Raw genomic sequence first — 14744 nt, 5'->3', positions numbered from 1 at the left:
AAAATATACAGGAACACAGCCCTAGTGCACTATTGGATTTTTTTTTCCATGTATTAAATACAACTAAGGCTAAATAATATGCTCAGATTAGTCAATAAGATAAAAAGTTTCCGGTGACGTGTACATTATTCCTTCCGGTGGGCAGAATTGCAAGGGGTACTAAACAATGTGGTCCCTTAAGAAGTGTTTACTCAGGTCTGTTTTTAATCTCCTATTAAGGTTACCCGGTATGTCCATACAGCTACATGTCCGTAGCAGGGACACATACACACAGACCTCACACACACACAGACCTCCACACACATACACCAAACCGTCACCAACACACACACACAGCTCGCACTTACTGAAAATGATCAGGTCGTGCTACCTCATTGTACTACTAACCACCTTCAGTCCACTGACCTCCATGGCTGTTACTATTAAATACACCCAGGTGCAGCGCATGGAGGGACTTGAATTCTTCCCTCACCTTCATATCTGCATTTCAATAAGACTTGCATCCTGTAGTGTCAGGAATTTAAATTATAGTGAAGGAAGGCGCATGAGTTGGAAAAGAAAAAGAAACTAATTTCTTTTTTATTTGACAAATTTTCGGTCCTGACTCCTATTTTCAACCTTTATGAATGAATGGTTCAAACTCTCAGTACTGTAATGTTTCATCCTCATAAAATATAATATTTCACTCTCAGTATCGTAAAATTTTAAACCGCTTAGGTATTTAATGTTTTCACCCGTCATTATTTAACATTTTAAAATCTTTTAATTAAATGATTTCATTTTCATTAATTGCAATGTTTTCAAAGCTCTCATTATTGTAAATATCAGCTCTTAGTATTAAACTATCAGCTCTCAGTATTGTCAAGTTTTACTCTTATTATTGTAATGTTTTCATCTCTTACTATCGTTTAGGAGAGTTTGTCTACTAGCTGTGGGAGCAAACTGGTTAAGAAAAGGTGTGGCCCTGCCCATAATAACAACCTTGCAGCACATGAGTTGGCAGGCATGCTACTCGACTAGTCTGTCTTTTTTTAACCACGGGGATAAACCTTCTTTAATCCTGGTTTTAACGTTCAGGTCCTGATGTACCAGGTTCACAAAAAATGAAAACAGAACAATAAATAAAAACAATAGCTTTTACTTCAATATACACGAGTATTAATGAGTTTTGCGCGAGCTAGGAACGATTCGAAAAACGGGAGATAATCATTCGCGGTCTTCTTTTTTAATCTGCTCTTTATTACCTCCCTTGTCCGTTTCTTTCTATTTTTATGCAATTTGATGTACATGTGATGCAATGTGTATTGCTATTACAATTTTTTATAAATATATCTGACCTGTTTTTAAAACTTTTAAAACGACCTCTCTTAGAGAAGAAATATATCTTATATTTCTCTCTAGAATCACACATAATAATCAGTTTTCTTTATTTTACAATTGTTATGAGCTAAAATATAATATTCCTCTTTTGTTACATCGATCCAACAAATTATTCTATACTGTAAGTCTAAGGTTGATAACTTACGCCTATTAGATAATAATATATTCCAATATATATTACAAAGCCATCTTTTACCATCATGGGCCTTTGTTTCTGTCATATTTTATTTTTTTAATTAACATTTATCATGAGAGATCACTCTAACTGGCACATAAGGCTAATGATGATCATAGTATGCACTGCAAGAGGTCTGTTTGAATGTGTGTGTGTGTGTTTGTACAGATTCTACATATAGATATATTGGATATTTTGGCTACTGTTAACTCCTTTTTATTATGCTAATAGGTGCAAAATCTGTTATCACATTTCCATGTACTGTATTTGTAGGTAACTTCTTTCAAGAAAGCGACCAATGGACAGAATGTCCAAACCTACCTCTGCAAAGCAGCCCAGGATTTCACAGAAAGCTGTAAGTCTTGCATGGTAATTGTTTTTAAATCATATATATCTTCTTGCTGCTAGTTTCATTCATTAAGAAAATATTTATAAGATGATAGGTGATATTGTCCAGTACATTATAAGCATCTTTTTATACATCTGTTTGCAGAAAGAACGAGCAGATATTGCAGTTGAGCCTGCATGCTCTATAACTGTGCAGATTCTCCTACAAAAGGCTGAATTAAAGATGGCGATCACAAATCTTAAAGAAAAAACTGAGCAGCCTGATGGAAGAGTGAGACTTTATAAGGTGTTACCGAGATGATTCTTCTTCTTTTCTTCTTCTCCTTTTTTAATGTCATTAGAGGTATTACAATCCATAGTGTTATTTAAGATTTACCAAGATGATTCTTCTTCTTTTCTTCTTCTCCTTTTTTAATGTCATTAGAGGTATTACAATCCATAGTGTTATTTAAGATTTTGAAAGATGACAAAATGGGCTAGCTGTCTCGCAGCAAATTTTTACTGAATGAGCAAAGATTCCATTTTATTTCACTTTCTTAAACGCTCTCCTCCATCTGAATCAGAATCAGAATGTTATTGTTTTTGTTACTCGAAATGACTTCTGCTCTTGGTGCCACACAGAAATGTCGCGTTTTGCTTCTCTTTCAAGATTTGCTCATTGTTTGGTATTCATTATTCATTTTTGTTTTCATTTTCTATTATTATTCATTGCTCATGGTTTGTGGTTCGCCTGCTCTTTGACGTCAAATCTCTGTTGACGTCATACACACACGCATTCCGACCATTAATTTGACGTCATGCACACACCTTTGTTCAGTGTCAGTGGCTTCTATAAATAAAATCATCATCATCATCATCATCATCATCATCATCATTATTATTATCTTTACTACAAGTTCACATTTGCAGAAGTGTAGTAAACAACTTAGTGATCAGAATCCATGTTTTTACAGGAGTTCTTCAAAAAGGAGGCTGTTTATAGCTCCAGATTCGATGTAATTTATAATTGTTATAAGCGACTGATAACTTGTAGAGGAGCAGGAAGAAGGTTACTGCCAGGAGCGACTCAGTCCATCCTGCAGTGAACGCCCGTTGGCTGGCGAAAATTCTTTCACTTTCGTCAGACTTCGTCCCTAGTACAGCTGATGCTCCATCCGTGAAGCCCACACAACCTTCAGCTTCAAAAAAGGTATTAATGTTATCTACTTTTACCTTTGTAGTAATTTTGGACGTCCGTAAATGATGTGATAAATATCAAAATGGCTCTGGGAGGGAAAATGGTTGTTCACTCCTGGCGTGAGGAATATGATGTTTTTGAGAAGAGAATGAATAGACTGTTAGATAAAAGATAGATATGGCAATGAGTAACATGCAAGTTACAGGTCGTAGTTGGGGAGTACATTGTCCTCTTCACATGATGCCCGAATGTCGTAGAGAAGTGTTAATCAGTCCCACAGAATCCAATCATCTAACACTGCAACAGGGTTACCAAACTACAACGAGGCCATACACCTCATCCCTCCATCTGTGGTGAACTTCGTGGGAAATTCAGTGGTGCGACCTTTCACTCCGGGGGCGCACGTGGTCTCGAGTACTTGTATGGTTGAGGACCTAGTGTGTCTACACGACCTCAAGGAATCTTCCTACATCGTGGGAATACAAGCTTGGACATCGTGATTCGTTGGTATCACTAAGCGCAAAACTTATAATTATTTATAATTATATATTATATTCTTGGCCTCGACCAAACTGTAAGTACTGTTAAAAACATTGTGACATTGAGTCAGATGGTCATTTTTTAGGCATCATCATCATCCATCATCCATCATCCATCATCCATCATCCATCATCCATCATCATCACTACACAATACCACAATACCAAACAGAAAATAGCAAATAGCGCTTTAAGAAACAAAAGTGTTTTGTTACTGTCGACTTGGCCTCTTCCAGTAACCCCCGCATTGCCAGCTGACTTTGACAAATTTAAACATGTCTGTGGACGCAATTTTCTGCCTGACATTCACTAGAGTCACTTGTGTAATATTTTACAGGTTTAGTCTGAAGTACAATCAATAATGAATTTGTTTTACCTGGTTTCTAAATTGTCTTTTTCATGAAGGGAATACTAGTTTGAGCAGGGACGGATAAAAGAAATATTCTCTAGCAACAAACAGTGGATTCGTTTGCCTGTTTTTTTTTTATCGAATATAAGTTTGATAAAATTATGTCATGCGCATAGCCTATAAAACATTCTGTAAGGTTTAAATTTAAAAACACAATTTAATAAGCAAACTAATAATTTTAACTACTTTTCAGAAACATCACTTATATCTCACCACAACAGTTTTCTTGATTTGTAGTTCTATTCTAAAAGTAAGAAAATAGTCTGAAATTTTGTTTGCTTTTCTTTGCTTTTTTTGCAGTAAATGGCGATGAATATTTTCAAGAAGTTTACATGGCTGAGCCTTGTGCTTATAATAATTCTTGGACTAGAGTCTGTTGTTTATCGCGCCTCTCTCCACAACACGCCAGACTTTTCTACATTAGAAAAAAACAGTGTAGACATCTGCTCTACATGGAGAAGTCAGTATTACAGTAACACAATAGTAAGAAAGTTGTAATCATACGAGTGATAATAATTTATTAAGATCGATGTACCGATGAAAACTGAGGACACAAAGCCAGAGCCTCATGACTTCAATAGTGAGACTACGAGAATAAGAAAATACACATAATTATTCAGAGTCCTAGCCACAGACAGAAAGAAAGACAGTCATACAGGCAAACATACAAAAATCTTAAAAGACCTGAAGACAGACAGACAGACAGACAGACAGACAGACAGACAGACAGACAGACAGACAGACAGACAGATGGTTGATAATCAACAGTACAAGACGTAGATGACAAAAATACAAGTTGGTTGTCATAAGTTAGATGAATCATCAAAGATGCCCCCGTCGTTCTCGTCAAACATTTATTTCTGTTCTTGAAGAGACCGTCAAACGCGTCCTCACGAGGGTGCCATGGTGGGGGCGTGCCTGTGATATGGAAAGGTATCATACAATACAAATATTCACGAGGCAAAGTAGACACAAATGACACCAGTGGTCAACAACGACTCGCAGGAGAATTACGAATAGTAAATAAGTGTCAACATCATCGATTTGGGCAAACAGAAAACAACATTTCTAGACATGCTTTTCAAATTAAATATTTTAAACTTTCAATAAGTAAAATGTCTAAAGTTAGATAAATTTTATTTTAAATGATGAATCCAGCGCTTAGTCAATGTCAGATAAATAGTTGTCCCAAACAGGTTAGTTATGAATAAAGCGGGTTCAAGGAATAATCAGTCAACAAGTACTTACCTGTCTCTCATTACACATGAAATTTGATTTTTTGGTGACCTTTAATGATTGTGATAGCTAAACTAGTCTTACAAAATTACATAAGATGAAAATGTTGTTTCAGTGACTGGGGAAGAATAAGGTACAACTGCAAAAACAAAAGAGGAATGGGAAACTGGCATGTTTGCTTTGATGATAACCTTGTGCCTCAGAACAACTGTTTAGTGTACTCATTTGGGTGAGTTCCTAAAGAGTACATAAACAGGGCTTGTCTTCCATTTTCGTGAAAATTATTCACTTATCAGAAAAGCCTTTTCACCAGTTCTCACATTATGTAAAAGTCTCCACAACTATGTCCGCCAAAGTATTTCTCTTTTCCATCATCTATATAATTTTTGAAGTCATTTTGTTTCATTTATACTCGTTCAAGGTAATGTTAACATAATTTTAATTTGGAGAAATGCGTAGACATTACAAAATCTCTTCCAATTTTATTTTTCTGTTAGAAGACTGTTTATTTTATCAGGCATTTAAGGCAAGACCCTCCAAAATCCATATTTTCAGACCAACAAATTATTATTTATCATTGCTATTAGATGAATTGAAATATATAGTCTGTATTCAAGATTTAAAAACTGTGTTTCTTTTTCAGGGGTTATATCACTTGTGGTTTACAGGGTTATAGAATAGTTTAAAAAATAGTAAACGTATTATGCAAAGAAATGTAATCAACTAGCTCTAAGCTCATAATAATCTTATCAATTCTGTTTCCAACGCCTCTGTTTTTCTTTGACAGTTCTTATTCAAGTGCGCACCCACGATCCCAGTCTCTCTCTCACATACACACAAACACACATGGAAACCAACTCACACGCACGCTCGCAGTCTAAAGTGTGTGTGCTTTGTGTGTTTCTTTGCGCGTATATCTATAGTATAGTATTCTATAGTATTCTATACACACACAAAAGGGAACAAACACCACTCTGTCTCTGACATTTATTTGCAGTATTAACTATGACTTTCGCTTTGATGATGCGATGGCAGCCATAGGATGCACCGTCTACTCCTTTGATCCCAGGTAAAATCACAATCACAAAAAAATATTTGAGAAATATATAAATATAATTTTCTATTATTTTTCATATATTACAATTTATAATATATTAGGAAAGTGCCACAAAACAGTAGCAACTTTGTAGAGTCTCAGACTTTCTTGCACCATGCATGCCGTGGGTAACACGGAGAGTATTACCAGACTGTGTCATGTTGCAGCATGCTGGACACTGATGACCACAAGCGTGGGGACCGTGTTTTCTTCAAGAGAATCGGCATCAGCGATAAGGACGACGACCATTTTGTACCCAGAGTCGATTGGTATGTTCAACGCCGCCCGGCGGTCAACGGTTGGCCGATGAGACGTCTGCAGACAATCCTTGACCTCCTGGGTCACAGAAAGGTTAGACAATAACTGTCACTTGAAGACGAGTGTTGGTGCGATATTGATGTGTAAGGCAATACAAGATACGATGTGTCTCAGACGCCATCTATAACACTTACAATCTGATGTCAGCACACGGGTTTGCGTTTTAGCTATTTTTTAAGGCAGAGAATTTAAAATTCAAAATTTAGTACAAGTAAAGTAAAATTTATGATCAAATAGTAAATGGAAATACTCAAAAAATGTTACAATACTGTTTCTTAATCTAAAGTCTCAGTTTGTTGTCTGACTTTATGATTTTTGTTAATTTCAAAAACTTACAATTAAGTTCTACATAAACGCTGTCGTAGTCACCTCCACTGCAAACAGTGAGGAAGCACTGTGTTATTGGTTGTTGTTGTTGTTGTTGTTGTTGTTGTTGTTGTTTAGGAGCAGCTGACCGTGCTTAAGATGGACATTGAAGGCTATGAGTGGAACGTCACTCGTGATCTTCTTGACTCGGCGATATTGTCGTCCGTCCCGCAGTTTCTGGTGGAGTGGCACCTGTTTAAGGACTTTCCGCCTCGAGAACGAGTCCCTGATGCCGTTGATACGTACTTCCGGCTGAATGAGATGGGCTTCCAGCTATTCTCCACTAGCCATCCCCGATATTACCTTTATTTAGCAACTTCCTTGGGAATGCAGGCAGAGGTAGCCTACCTTAACAAGAAAAGAAATTAAAACCTCCATCGTTTCTCACCATTGCTGTATCCCTAGCAGCTCATATTTGAATTCTCACTATGTTCTCTTTTATTGGAACAAGCGTTATGATCAACAATTTTATGCATCATGCTTGCCTTTACACAGGTGTAGATGACCGTACGTAACTTACACATTGAAGTCAGTGAATGGAAAGTCAATCGTAATTTTTAAACCAGTCCTTTTGTTTCCATCTTTCCTGAGATTTTTTCTTGTAACACCTGTTTACGTACTTCACAGGTCGTTAACGAGTGTACGTTGTTGTTGTACATCGGCTTCCCATTTTTTGTCACTGGCAGTCGTGGATTTCATTCAGTGACATCTTCAAGATTTACATCTCTTAAATCATTTAATCCTATTTATTAAACAGCTCTCTTTCGTAAATATTTCTTGTAAAGCTGTTACTTATAGCAATTTCATTTTCTTATTTCTAATTGGATTTTTAGTACTTTGTTCGTATTTACTGTCTTATCTTGTTTTAATTTTGTTGCTTGGTGTTGATTTTAATTTTTTTTTCTAAATCTTCCTTTCATTTTATTTGTAATTTTGAGATCGTTAATTGGTGAATGCACATTGAGCATTCTAATATCACGATACACAATGGCAAGGAATTCTTTTCATCTACAGTAATCTTCCTCTCTTTCTTCATCATTTTCAAGGAAGAATTAGCAGGAGTAGCAGTAAATCTCTAATATAAATTTATTCTCACTTCTTTTCAAATCCGCTGTAATAGATAAAAAGGAGAAAAAGCAATAGTATTGTTCAGCGGTTTGAGTTTACTTTATGAGAAGCCAAACCCCCCCCACACACACACACACACAAACACACACACAAACACACACTGACACACACAAACACACACTGACACACACAATCTGTAAAGAGAAGCTGATGATATCGTATCCATTTTTGTGGAAAAGGTCTGGCTTACACATTGTACATTTTTTTATAGTCTCTTATCTTGATCTTTATTACAAATGAGTTCAACATCAGAATATTGCAACATTTACATCTGTAAAAATAACATTTTTCAGTAGCTAAGAGTGAATGTATAATACAATTCCAGATGAAAATGACCTTTGATTTTGTTGGAGCAAATAATAATAACAACAACGACATCGTCATTATCAGACACACTGGACTATATAAAAATGCTTTGTGGTCCCTAATCTCTGTTTTACAACTTATACAGAAGGCAACTTAGATTAACGGCCCGATAACTACCCCAGAGGGTTGCTTTAGCTCGAGGTATACCCCGTGAATAAAATACTGGGACATGTGGGAGATGCTCAGTTGTTTAGCCAACACATCGGTGGATATAGTTTCTGTCAGCTCTACGCGCCATGACAGAACTTGTTGATTGTTTGATTCCATCCAAGACAGCAGCGTCTGGCGCGGGGTGATAACCCGGCTGTGACTCAAGGTAGATAACCGCCATGACAACATCTTTTGATTGCTTACTTCCCCTTCCTTGAATTTGATGAATTAGGCATTACGTGTATTTTAAAAGGTCGTTAGGTCACGACGGTTTTTATTACAGGAATCTTCCACTCACGTTTTAGTATTGATTGTCGTGAACTCTGGGTAGGAGCAGATCAGAGGTTGTGATTCCGTCCTTCTGCCTATCACACTCTCGATACCTCTACCAAATCATTTACCGCGTGCTCTCACACTAAATTGCTTATTAATTAACACAGGGCTTCTGCTTACGCAAAAAATTGCGTACAGTACTCATTAAAAGTTCGGAGGACCCCTTCAATTTTCGTCAATGGGGTCCCAGGGGACCCCTTCAAATTTGGGCGAAGAACAGATACAAAATTGGGCAAGTGTAGTGTCTGACATCGTAGCCCAGTCTATTGTCGTCTGCTACAAGGTGAGAGTTACTTCCCTTGCACTGAGTTAAATATAGTGTCTGACATCGTAGCCCAGTCTATTGTTGTCGTCTGCTACAAGGTGACAGTTACTTCCCTTGCACTGAGTTTTTTTTTCTATTTCCAAGATGTTGACAGCGAGGTTAAAATCATCGTAACAGAAACGGAAAGAAAGTAAGCCCCCTAAGTACAGTGAGCATAAGTTCATCACAGATGCTTGCACACTCTTCATGGCACAGAAATCTCGCCGTTTCTGACTAGACATGACAGTGCTTTGTGTGCCTGAAAGGCAGTTGAACAAAGTAGTTGATTTCTTGGTGGGTTTTTTTCAACTTTGTAAAGGGACCCCTTAGAGTTAGGCTAATTTAATGTAATTGGGTAACAAACTACCCGACATAAACGGTCGCCACCCGATTTACTGCGATTCCACAGGGCTATGTTACATAGAACAGAGAGTGGAGAGAGAGAAGAGAAAAGCGGATGAATAAGACAAGACCATAAGTCAAAGTCTACAACACTGTTGACACTACACAAGTAAACATTGATATTATTATTAGTCGTATAATGGGAGTATTTGTTATTCCTTCACATCTGATTATGATATGCTTCATGACAGTCAATGGTGTCAACACTGCTCACCTCTACTTCTCTACTTCTACATCATCTACAGATGTTGAGGGTTGGGCTTCTGGCAATGGCGACACTACCGAACACCCACTAGACTAAAGCTTTCAAAACGACCTCTCTATATATCTTACACTTATCTGGAATCACACATAATAATCACTTTTTTTTTATTTTAAAAATGTTATGAGATAAACATAATAGTGTTACTTTGTTACATCGCTCTGTCAATCAAACAAAATATTCTACACTGTAAGACTACGGAAGAAGATACAAAGAGAAGGAATGGCTCCAATGTAGTCATTATTTCTGTTTAGTATCTATATTCTGTTCGTTTACGTAAAGTCATTAAATAAATATATTCTGTTTAGTAGTTATCGTCTGTTCGTGTGCCTAGAGTTATTTCTATTGATGTTCTGTATATGTCCGTGAACTCATTGAGTGCTTGTAATCTGTTTATTCAATTTAGAAAAGATTGATGACTTTTAGTCCTCGTGATAGTTTAGTGAGTGTTCACACATTGCCAAATGCGGACATGCCAGTTGCCAGTGGATCATGAACTGATGAGAATGAAGAGCTGGCTGTGCTATTAACTAAAAAACTATTGAGAATACTATGGCAGCTATTATGCCGGGGAGGAGCCAAAAGTAGATGGCGAGGGCGAAGAAAAGCCAGGCGATCTTGACAGAATGGCTGGCCTGCTCGTACTTCTTTCCGAGAACATCCAGGCGAGCCTGTGAACAGATGTGAACACGTACGGGGTCAATGGCAGACGTCAACAAGGCAAAGGTTAACAAGAGGCATCGTGGTTAACAACATTCAAAACATTATAGGTTACAACATAGTAACAAGCACAAGTAAACACAAACATGATTCAAAAACACGATAAAACTGTAATAGCTATGAACAAAATAAAATAATGTGACTAACAACAAATGTGAAAACAAACCATGATTGTATCACATGGGAAAAATGGTTCGGTTAAATTTATCCTCAACAACACTTGTAAACATTCTGTTGTTAATATCATCATCATCATCATCCATCATCCACCCTCATTATCCATCCACCACCACCAACACCACCACCACCATCATTAGCAGAAGCAGCAGCAGCAACAACAACAACATCATCAACGACATCAACAACGTGTGATTAGATAGCGTTCTCTCACCACTTAAGACGAGGACACAATCAAAAGGACGGAAGGAGAAACAACTATTCACACAAGTAATAAAAAAAGAAATATAGAAGAGACTAAGAGGAAAAAGAGAACAAGCACTAGTTCTATACTTAAATATATATGTGTGTGTATATATAAAACGATGTGTGAAAATACCGTAAGAACAACACCATATACAAGTGCAGTGGTTAGCAATAGACGATTACAGGAAAAGCTAAAGCATCATCATTAACAACAACAACAACAACGGCAAAAGCTTTTAACGCCACCCCCAGATAACTAATAAAACACGTAAACAAAGAATGTTTGTGAGATTTCATTGGTAGGCGTAAGTCACGTGATGTACCTTCCAGGCGGCGAAGATGCCAGCCATGCCGCAGACGGAGAAACAGAGGACGACGGTCAGCACCGACATCACCAGAGGACACGTGGTGTTCGGCTCCACTTGGGTCACCACTGGCTGAGTCACCTGCTGACAGTAAAAGAAAGTTCAGAGGTTGCTGGACTCAAGAGGTCAAATTTTCGCTGTCTTTTCCAAGTAGCCAAAGAGAAAGAAAAATAATCCGAGTTTAACTGTTCGTATTTTTATACTGTGTGTTTATGTGCACGAGTGCTTGTGTTTGTGGGTATGTTGTTTTGACATTTAACATATGCACTTTTCTGTGTTTTTGTTTACTTTTTGCATTTCGTTGAAAAATTTATTATAAACAGTTATATTACTTTCTCTATAGTAATTAATGGATCCAGACACGAAGGTAACAAAACTTCTTGATTTCTGTAAACAAGATAAAGGTAAAATGTCAAATTTGTGAAAATAACTCACCACCACAGTGGTCCCCATTGTAGTGGGTTGGGCCGTATGTACCCCTATGAACTGGGGTGGGGTCCCGGTGTGAACATGCTGTGACACTGGGTAGTACCCAGGAGGTGAGTCCATCTTCGGTACTGTAGGAAACATTTAAAAGACAATGGCGACGGTGTTCCACCTCTCAGTACAACATTATGATAGTACTTTATTAATAATGTTTGAAGGTAGACGGTTGTGAGCAAGTAAAACAGTAAACCACACACACACGCACACACACACAAACACACACACACACGAGTGAGGATGCAATAGAAGGACATGGTCACTTGCGGGATCCGGGCTTGAATGTAAAACTCTTTCTGACCCGTTAGCAGACAACGTAGGTATCTGTAGATATACCCTGTATCGTATTTTCACTTCAACAGAACAGCAGAGCAACACCCTGCTATTGACTGGGTGGAGATGAACTACACTAAGTGCTTGATGACCCTCTCGAGAAACAAGTGTTAGTCACTACCATGCACGGACTTACGGGGAATCCACAGGTCTCCCTTGGGTTTTCGGTCATCCATTAGGTCAATCATTTTAGGTACATTTTTCTGCTAAATTAATAAAACATGGAGGACTTCCACTTTCGAATAACATATCAAAATCTTCCTGATAATTTCTGTGACAGTTTCACAAAAGTGAAGCAGACTGGCGAAGATGTCCTCTCACATCTGTGTCTACCACCATCTGAACTATCAGCTTCAATCCATGTCTGACAGAGAAATCCATGCTCTGATTGTCAAATCGCCATCTAAAACAGATTGTCTTGATTCAATCCCCACCTCACTCACCAAACAAGGTCTGGTTAACCTTCTGTCTGTTATTGTCAAGATTGTGAATCATTCGCTGCCTAACCCTGAGTTCTTCATGCTTTCAATCAGGTTGTTCTTACACCATTCCTAAGTAAACCGGGGCTTAATCCAATTTCTATCTTACTCATTCGTTCATTATTATTTTTATTTTTTTTTTGCCTGTATTAAAATTGTATTAAAATTATTACTAAAATATTATTATATTAATATTGTATTAAAATGCCTTTCGTCTCAACTTTTTTGAAAAACTGGAACAGTAACTAAATATTCTCTCTTACAATTGTTAGAGCACCTTGGTAAGTTGTTTGGTTGGACTGGTGCTGCCCTCCACTGGTCTACATCCTGCTGTGGCGGTATAATTGTGTTGTTTCATCTTTCCTCCTACTTGCTTCTGTGTAAAGATCTGTGTTGTGTATCCAGTCACTATCAAATGTTTTTTCTCACAGCTGTTGTTATCCAAAGTGTGCTGAGGACCTGGAGTTGTCAAACATTCTCACTCAGCACACTGTTGACAGTTGTATTTATGGTCTCTCTTGACTGAACATCAGAACACGGACAAGACTGAAGTGATACTTAAGGCGAATGGTGATGAATCACACCATAATCTGGTGAACTGCATTGCGATTTAGGGTTTAGGTGATGATACCATGAAATATTCCATGAAATATTTGGGTGTGCCTCGAAATGGACCCTACTCAATTCAGTCTCGTGTCATCTAAGTGGTACAACCTTCCTAAACTTGTGGAAACTCGCCAGGGTTGGTTATTATTTGACTCCAATTCTGTGGCTAGACTTGTATTTTGTTTTTGCAAAGATCAAATTATGAGCGCATCATACACCTACTAGCTTCCATCACACTGTCGGGTTCAGTTCAAGATCACTGCTCTTGTTTATCTTTCTGTCGATGTTCTTCATCTTCATGCTTCTAAAGTTACTCGCATCGCGCTGTCTCCACTCTGAGATGACAAAACTCCCCAAGAACCCCAAATCCTACCTTAAATTAATAAGTGTAAGAATTATGGCATAAATCTTTGTTTATATGTATTTGAGAGTATATGTGTGTGAAGGGGGGTAAGGAAGAAAAGGATAGCTCTTCATGCAAAGAAAAAAGATCAAAGGTAAGAAATTTAAAGAAACTATTTCGAATAACATAAAAACAACAAAACAATATGTGCAGTGTTATTATTATCAGCCACAGTCAACAAACTAGAAGCGCTTCCCTTACCATTGGAGTCTGTGGAAATTTCTTGAAGACGGAAATCTGCAGAGGCGGCCATGTCATCGCCTGCTCCAGACAGGTGAGTGTGGTATACAGGACAGTTCGTCTCAGGTTTTATACCTCTGTGCTTGAGTAACACCTTTATGACAACCGGTGTAATTCCAGGTATTACTCCCCCTCTCGTCTATACCCCTGTCACAGATCCACCCATCCCGTAGTTCACTTTAACCCTTGATGTGTTGTTTTTTTATTTGAGGAATAAATGCACGCAGGAATACTTCTGTGACACGCCAAAAACAGATTCTTCAAAAATGAGGTTTGCTTTCTTTTCTTTTGAAACCTATTTTGACCTCCTTGGGAGGACTGGTGGGATCGTTTACCTCTAACGAGTAATCATGGAACACACGAAAAAAACTGATTTTGATGGATCCCCGAATGACACCACCACCTGTTTCGGACGCCATGTGACAAAGTGTGACAGACATGGACGCACAGATGCGCGATATTTTGGAGCGAACGGATTTCAGTTTACATGACAAAGCAAATCTCTATCAGCAAACGTTGTGGCGGTTTTTTGAGGAGGTTTGGACAGTACAGAAACAGACCCTTAGGGACGGTTGACGTGAGACCGCAAGAACCAACGACACCATCACCACCACCCTCATGTCCTACGATGGTGGATGCTTTTCGACGCATTTTTTCTACGGGTCGCAAGCCCAGAAAGCTGCAAACGGACAAAAGAACCGAG

General features: G+C 38.0%; 2 protein-coding genes across 4 annotated transcripts; one reads left to right on the top strand and one right to left on the bottom strand.

The window, feature by feature from the left end:
* The first annotated feature begins 2767 nt into the window (after positions 1-2767).
* Positions 2768-7798, top strand: LOC112577243. 2 transcript variants are annotated; one of them, XM_025260278.1, is made up of 9 exons: positions 2768-3092; positions 3387-3583; positions 4329-4488; positions 4901-4961; positions 5380-5493; positions 6262-6333; positions 6528-6711; positions 7123-7383; positions 7672-7798. In XM_025260278.1, exons 3-9 carry the CDS (start codon positions 4332-4334, stop codon positions 7795-7797), a joined length of 975 nt encoding a protein of 324 aa, XP_025116063.1. In that variant the 5' UTR covers positions 2768-3092; positions 3387-3583; positions 4329-4331; the 3' UTR covers position 7798. The 2 variants fall into 2 exon arrangements, with proteins under 2 accessions (XP_025116063.1, XP_025116064.1); XM_025260279.1 differs by having other exon boundaries at positions 3387-3587.
* A 1779-nt stretch (positions 7799-9577) lies between these two features.
* LOC112577298 lies at positions 9578-14197 on the bottom strand. Of its 2 annotated transcripts, none has more exons than XM_025260347.1 (4): positions 14003-14197; positions 11933-12054; positions 11456-11581; positions 9578-10660 (listed from the first exon to the last, which is right to left on the bottom strand). In XM_025260347.1, the coding sequence occupies exons 1-4, from the start codon at positions 14052-14054 to the stop codon at positions 10520-10522; spliced, it is 441 nt and encodes a 146-aa protein (XP_025116132.1). In that variant the 5' UTR covers positions 14055-14197; the 3' UTR covers positions 9578-10519. The 2 variants fall into 2 exon arrangements, with proteins under 2 accessions (XP_025116132.1, XP_025116133.1); XM_025260348.1 differs by having other exon boundaries at positions 11456-11578.
* Positions 14198-14744: the final 547 nt, after the last annotated feature.

Source organism: Pomacea canaliculata, linkage group LG12 (assembly GCF_003073045.1).
Source record: "Pomacea canaliculata isolate SZHN2017 linkage group LG12, ASM307304v1, whole genome shotgun sequence".
Classification (NCBI taxonomy): domain Eukaryota; kingdom Metazoa; phylum Mollusca; class Gastropoda; order Architaenioglossa; family Ampullariidae; genus Pomacea; species Pomacea canaliculata.
Note: the sequence above shows the minus strand (reverse complement) of the source record. Positions and strands in the feature narration are given on the sequence as shown.

What these genes read in the sequence shown, in the direction of transcription:
- LOC112577243 (XM_025260278.1), top strand. Translation starts at nt 4,332, where the DNA reads ATGGCGATGAATATTTTCAAGAAGTTTACATGGCTGAGCCTTGTGCTT. An exon ending in CATCTGCTCTACATGGAGAA is followed by an intron (nt 4,489 to 4,900) that starts GTCAGTATTACA and finishes CTGTTCTTGAAG; the next exon opens with AGACCGTCAAACGCGTCCTC. An exon ending in GTCTACTCCTTTGATCCCAG is followed by an intron (nt 6,334 to 6,527) that starts GTAAAATCACAA and finishes GTCATGTTGCAG; the next exon opens with CATGCTGGACACTGATGACC.
- LOC112577298 (XM_025260347.1), bottom strand. Translation starts at nt 14,054, where the DNA reads ATGGCCGCCTCTGCAGATTTCCGTCTTCAAGAAATTTCCACAGACTCC. An exon ending in AATTTCCACAGACTCCAATG is followed by an intron (nt 12,055 to 14,002) that starts GTAAGGGAAGCG and finishes TGTTTCCTACAG; the next exon opens with TACCGAAGATGGACTCACCT. An exon ending in GCATCTTCGCCGCCTGGAAG is followed by an intron (nt 10,661 to 11,455) that starts GTACATCACGTG and finishes ATCTGTTCACAG; the next exon opens with GCTCGCCTGGATGTTCTCGG.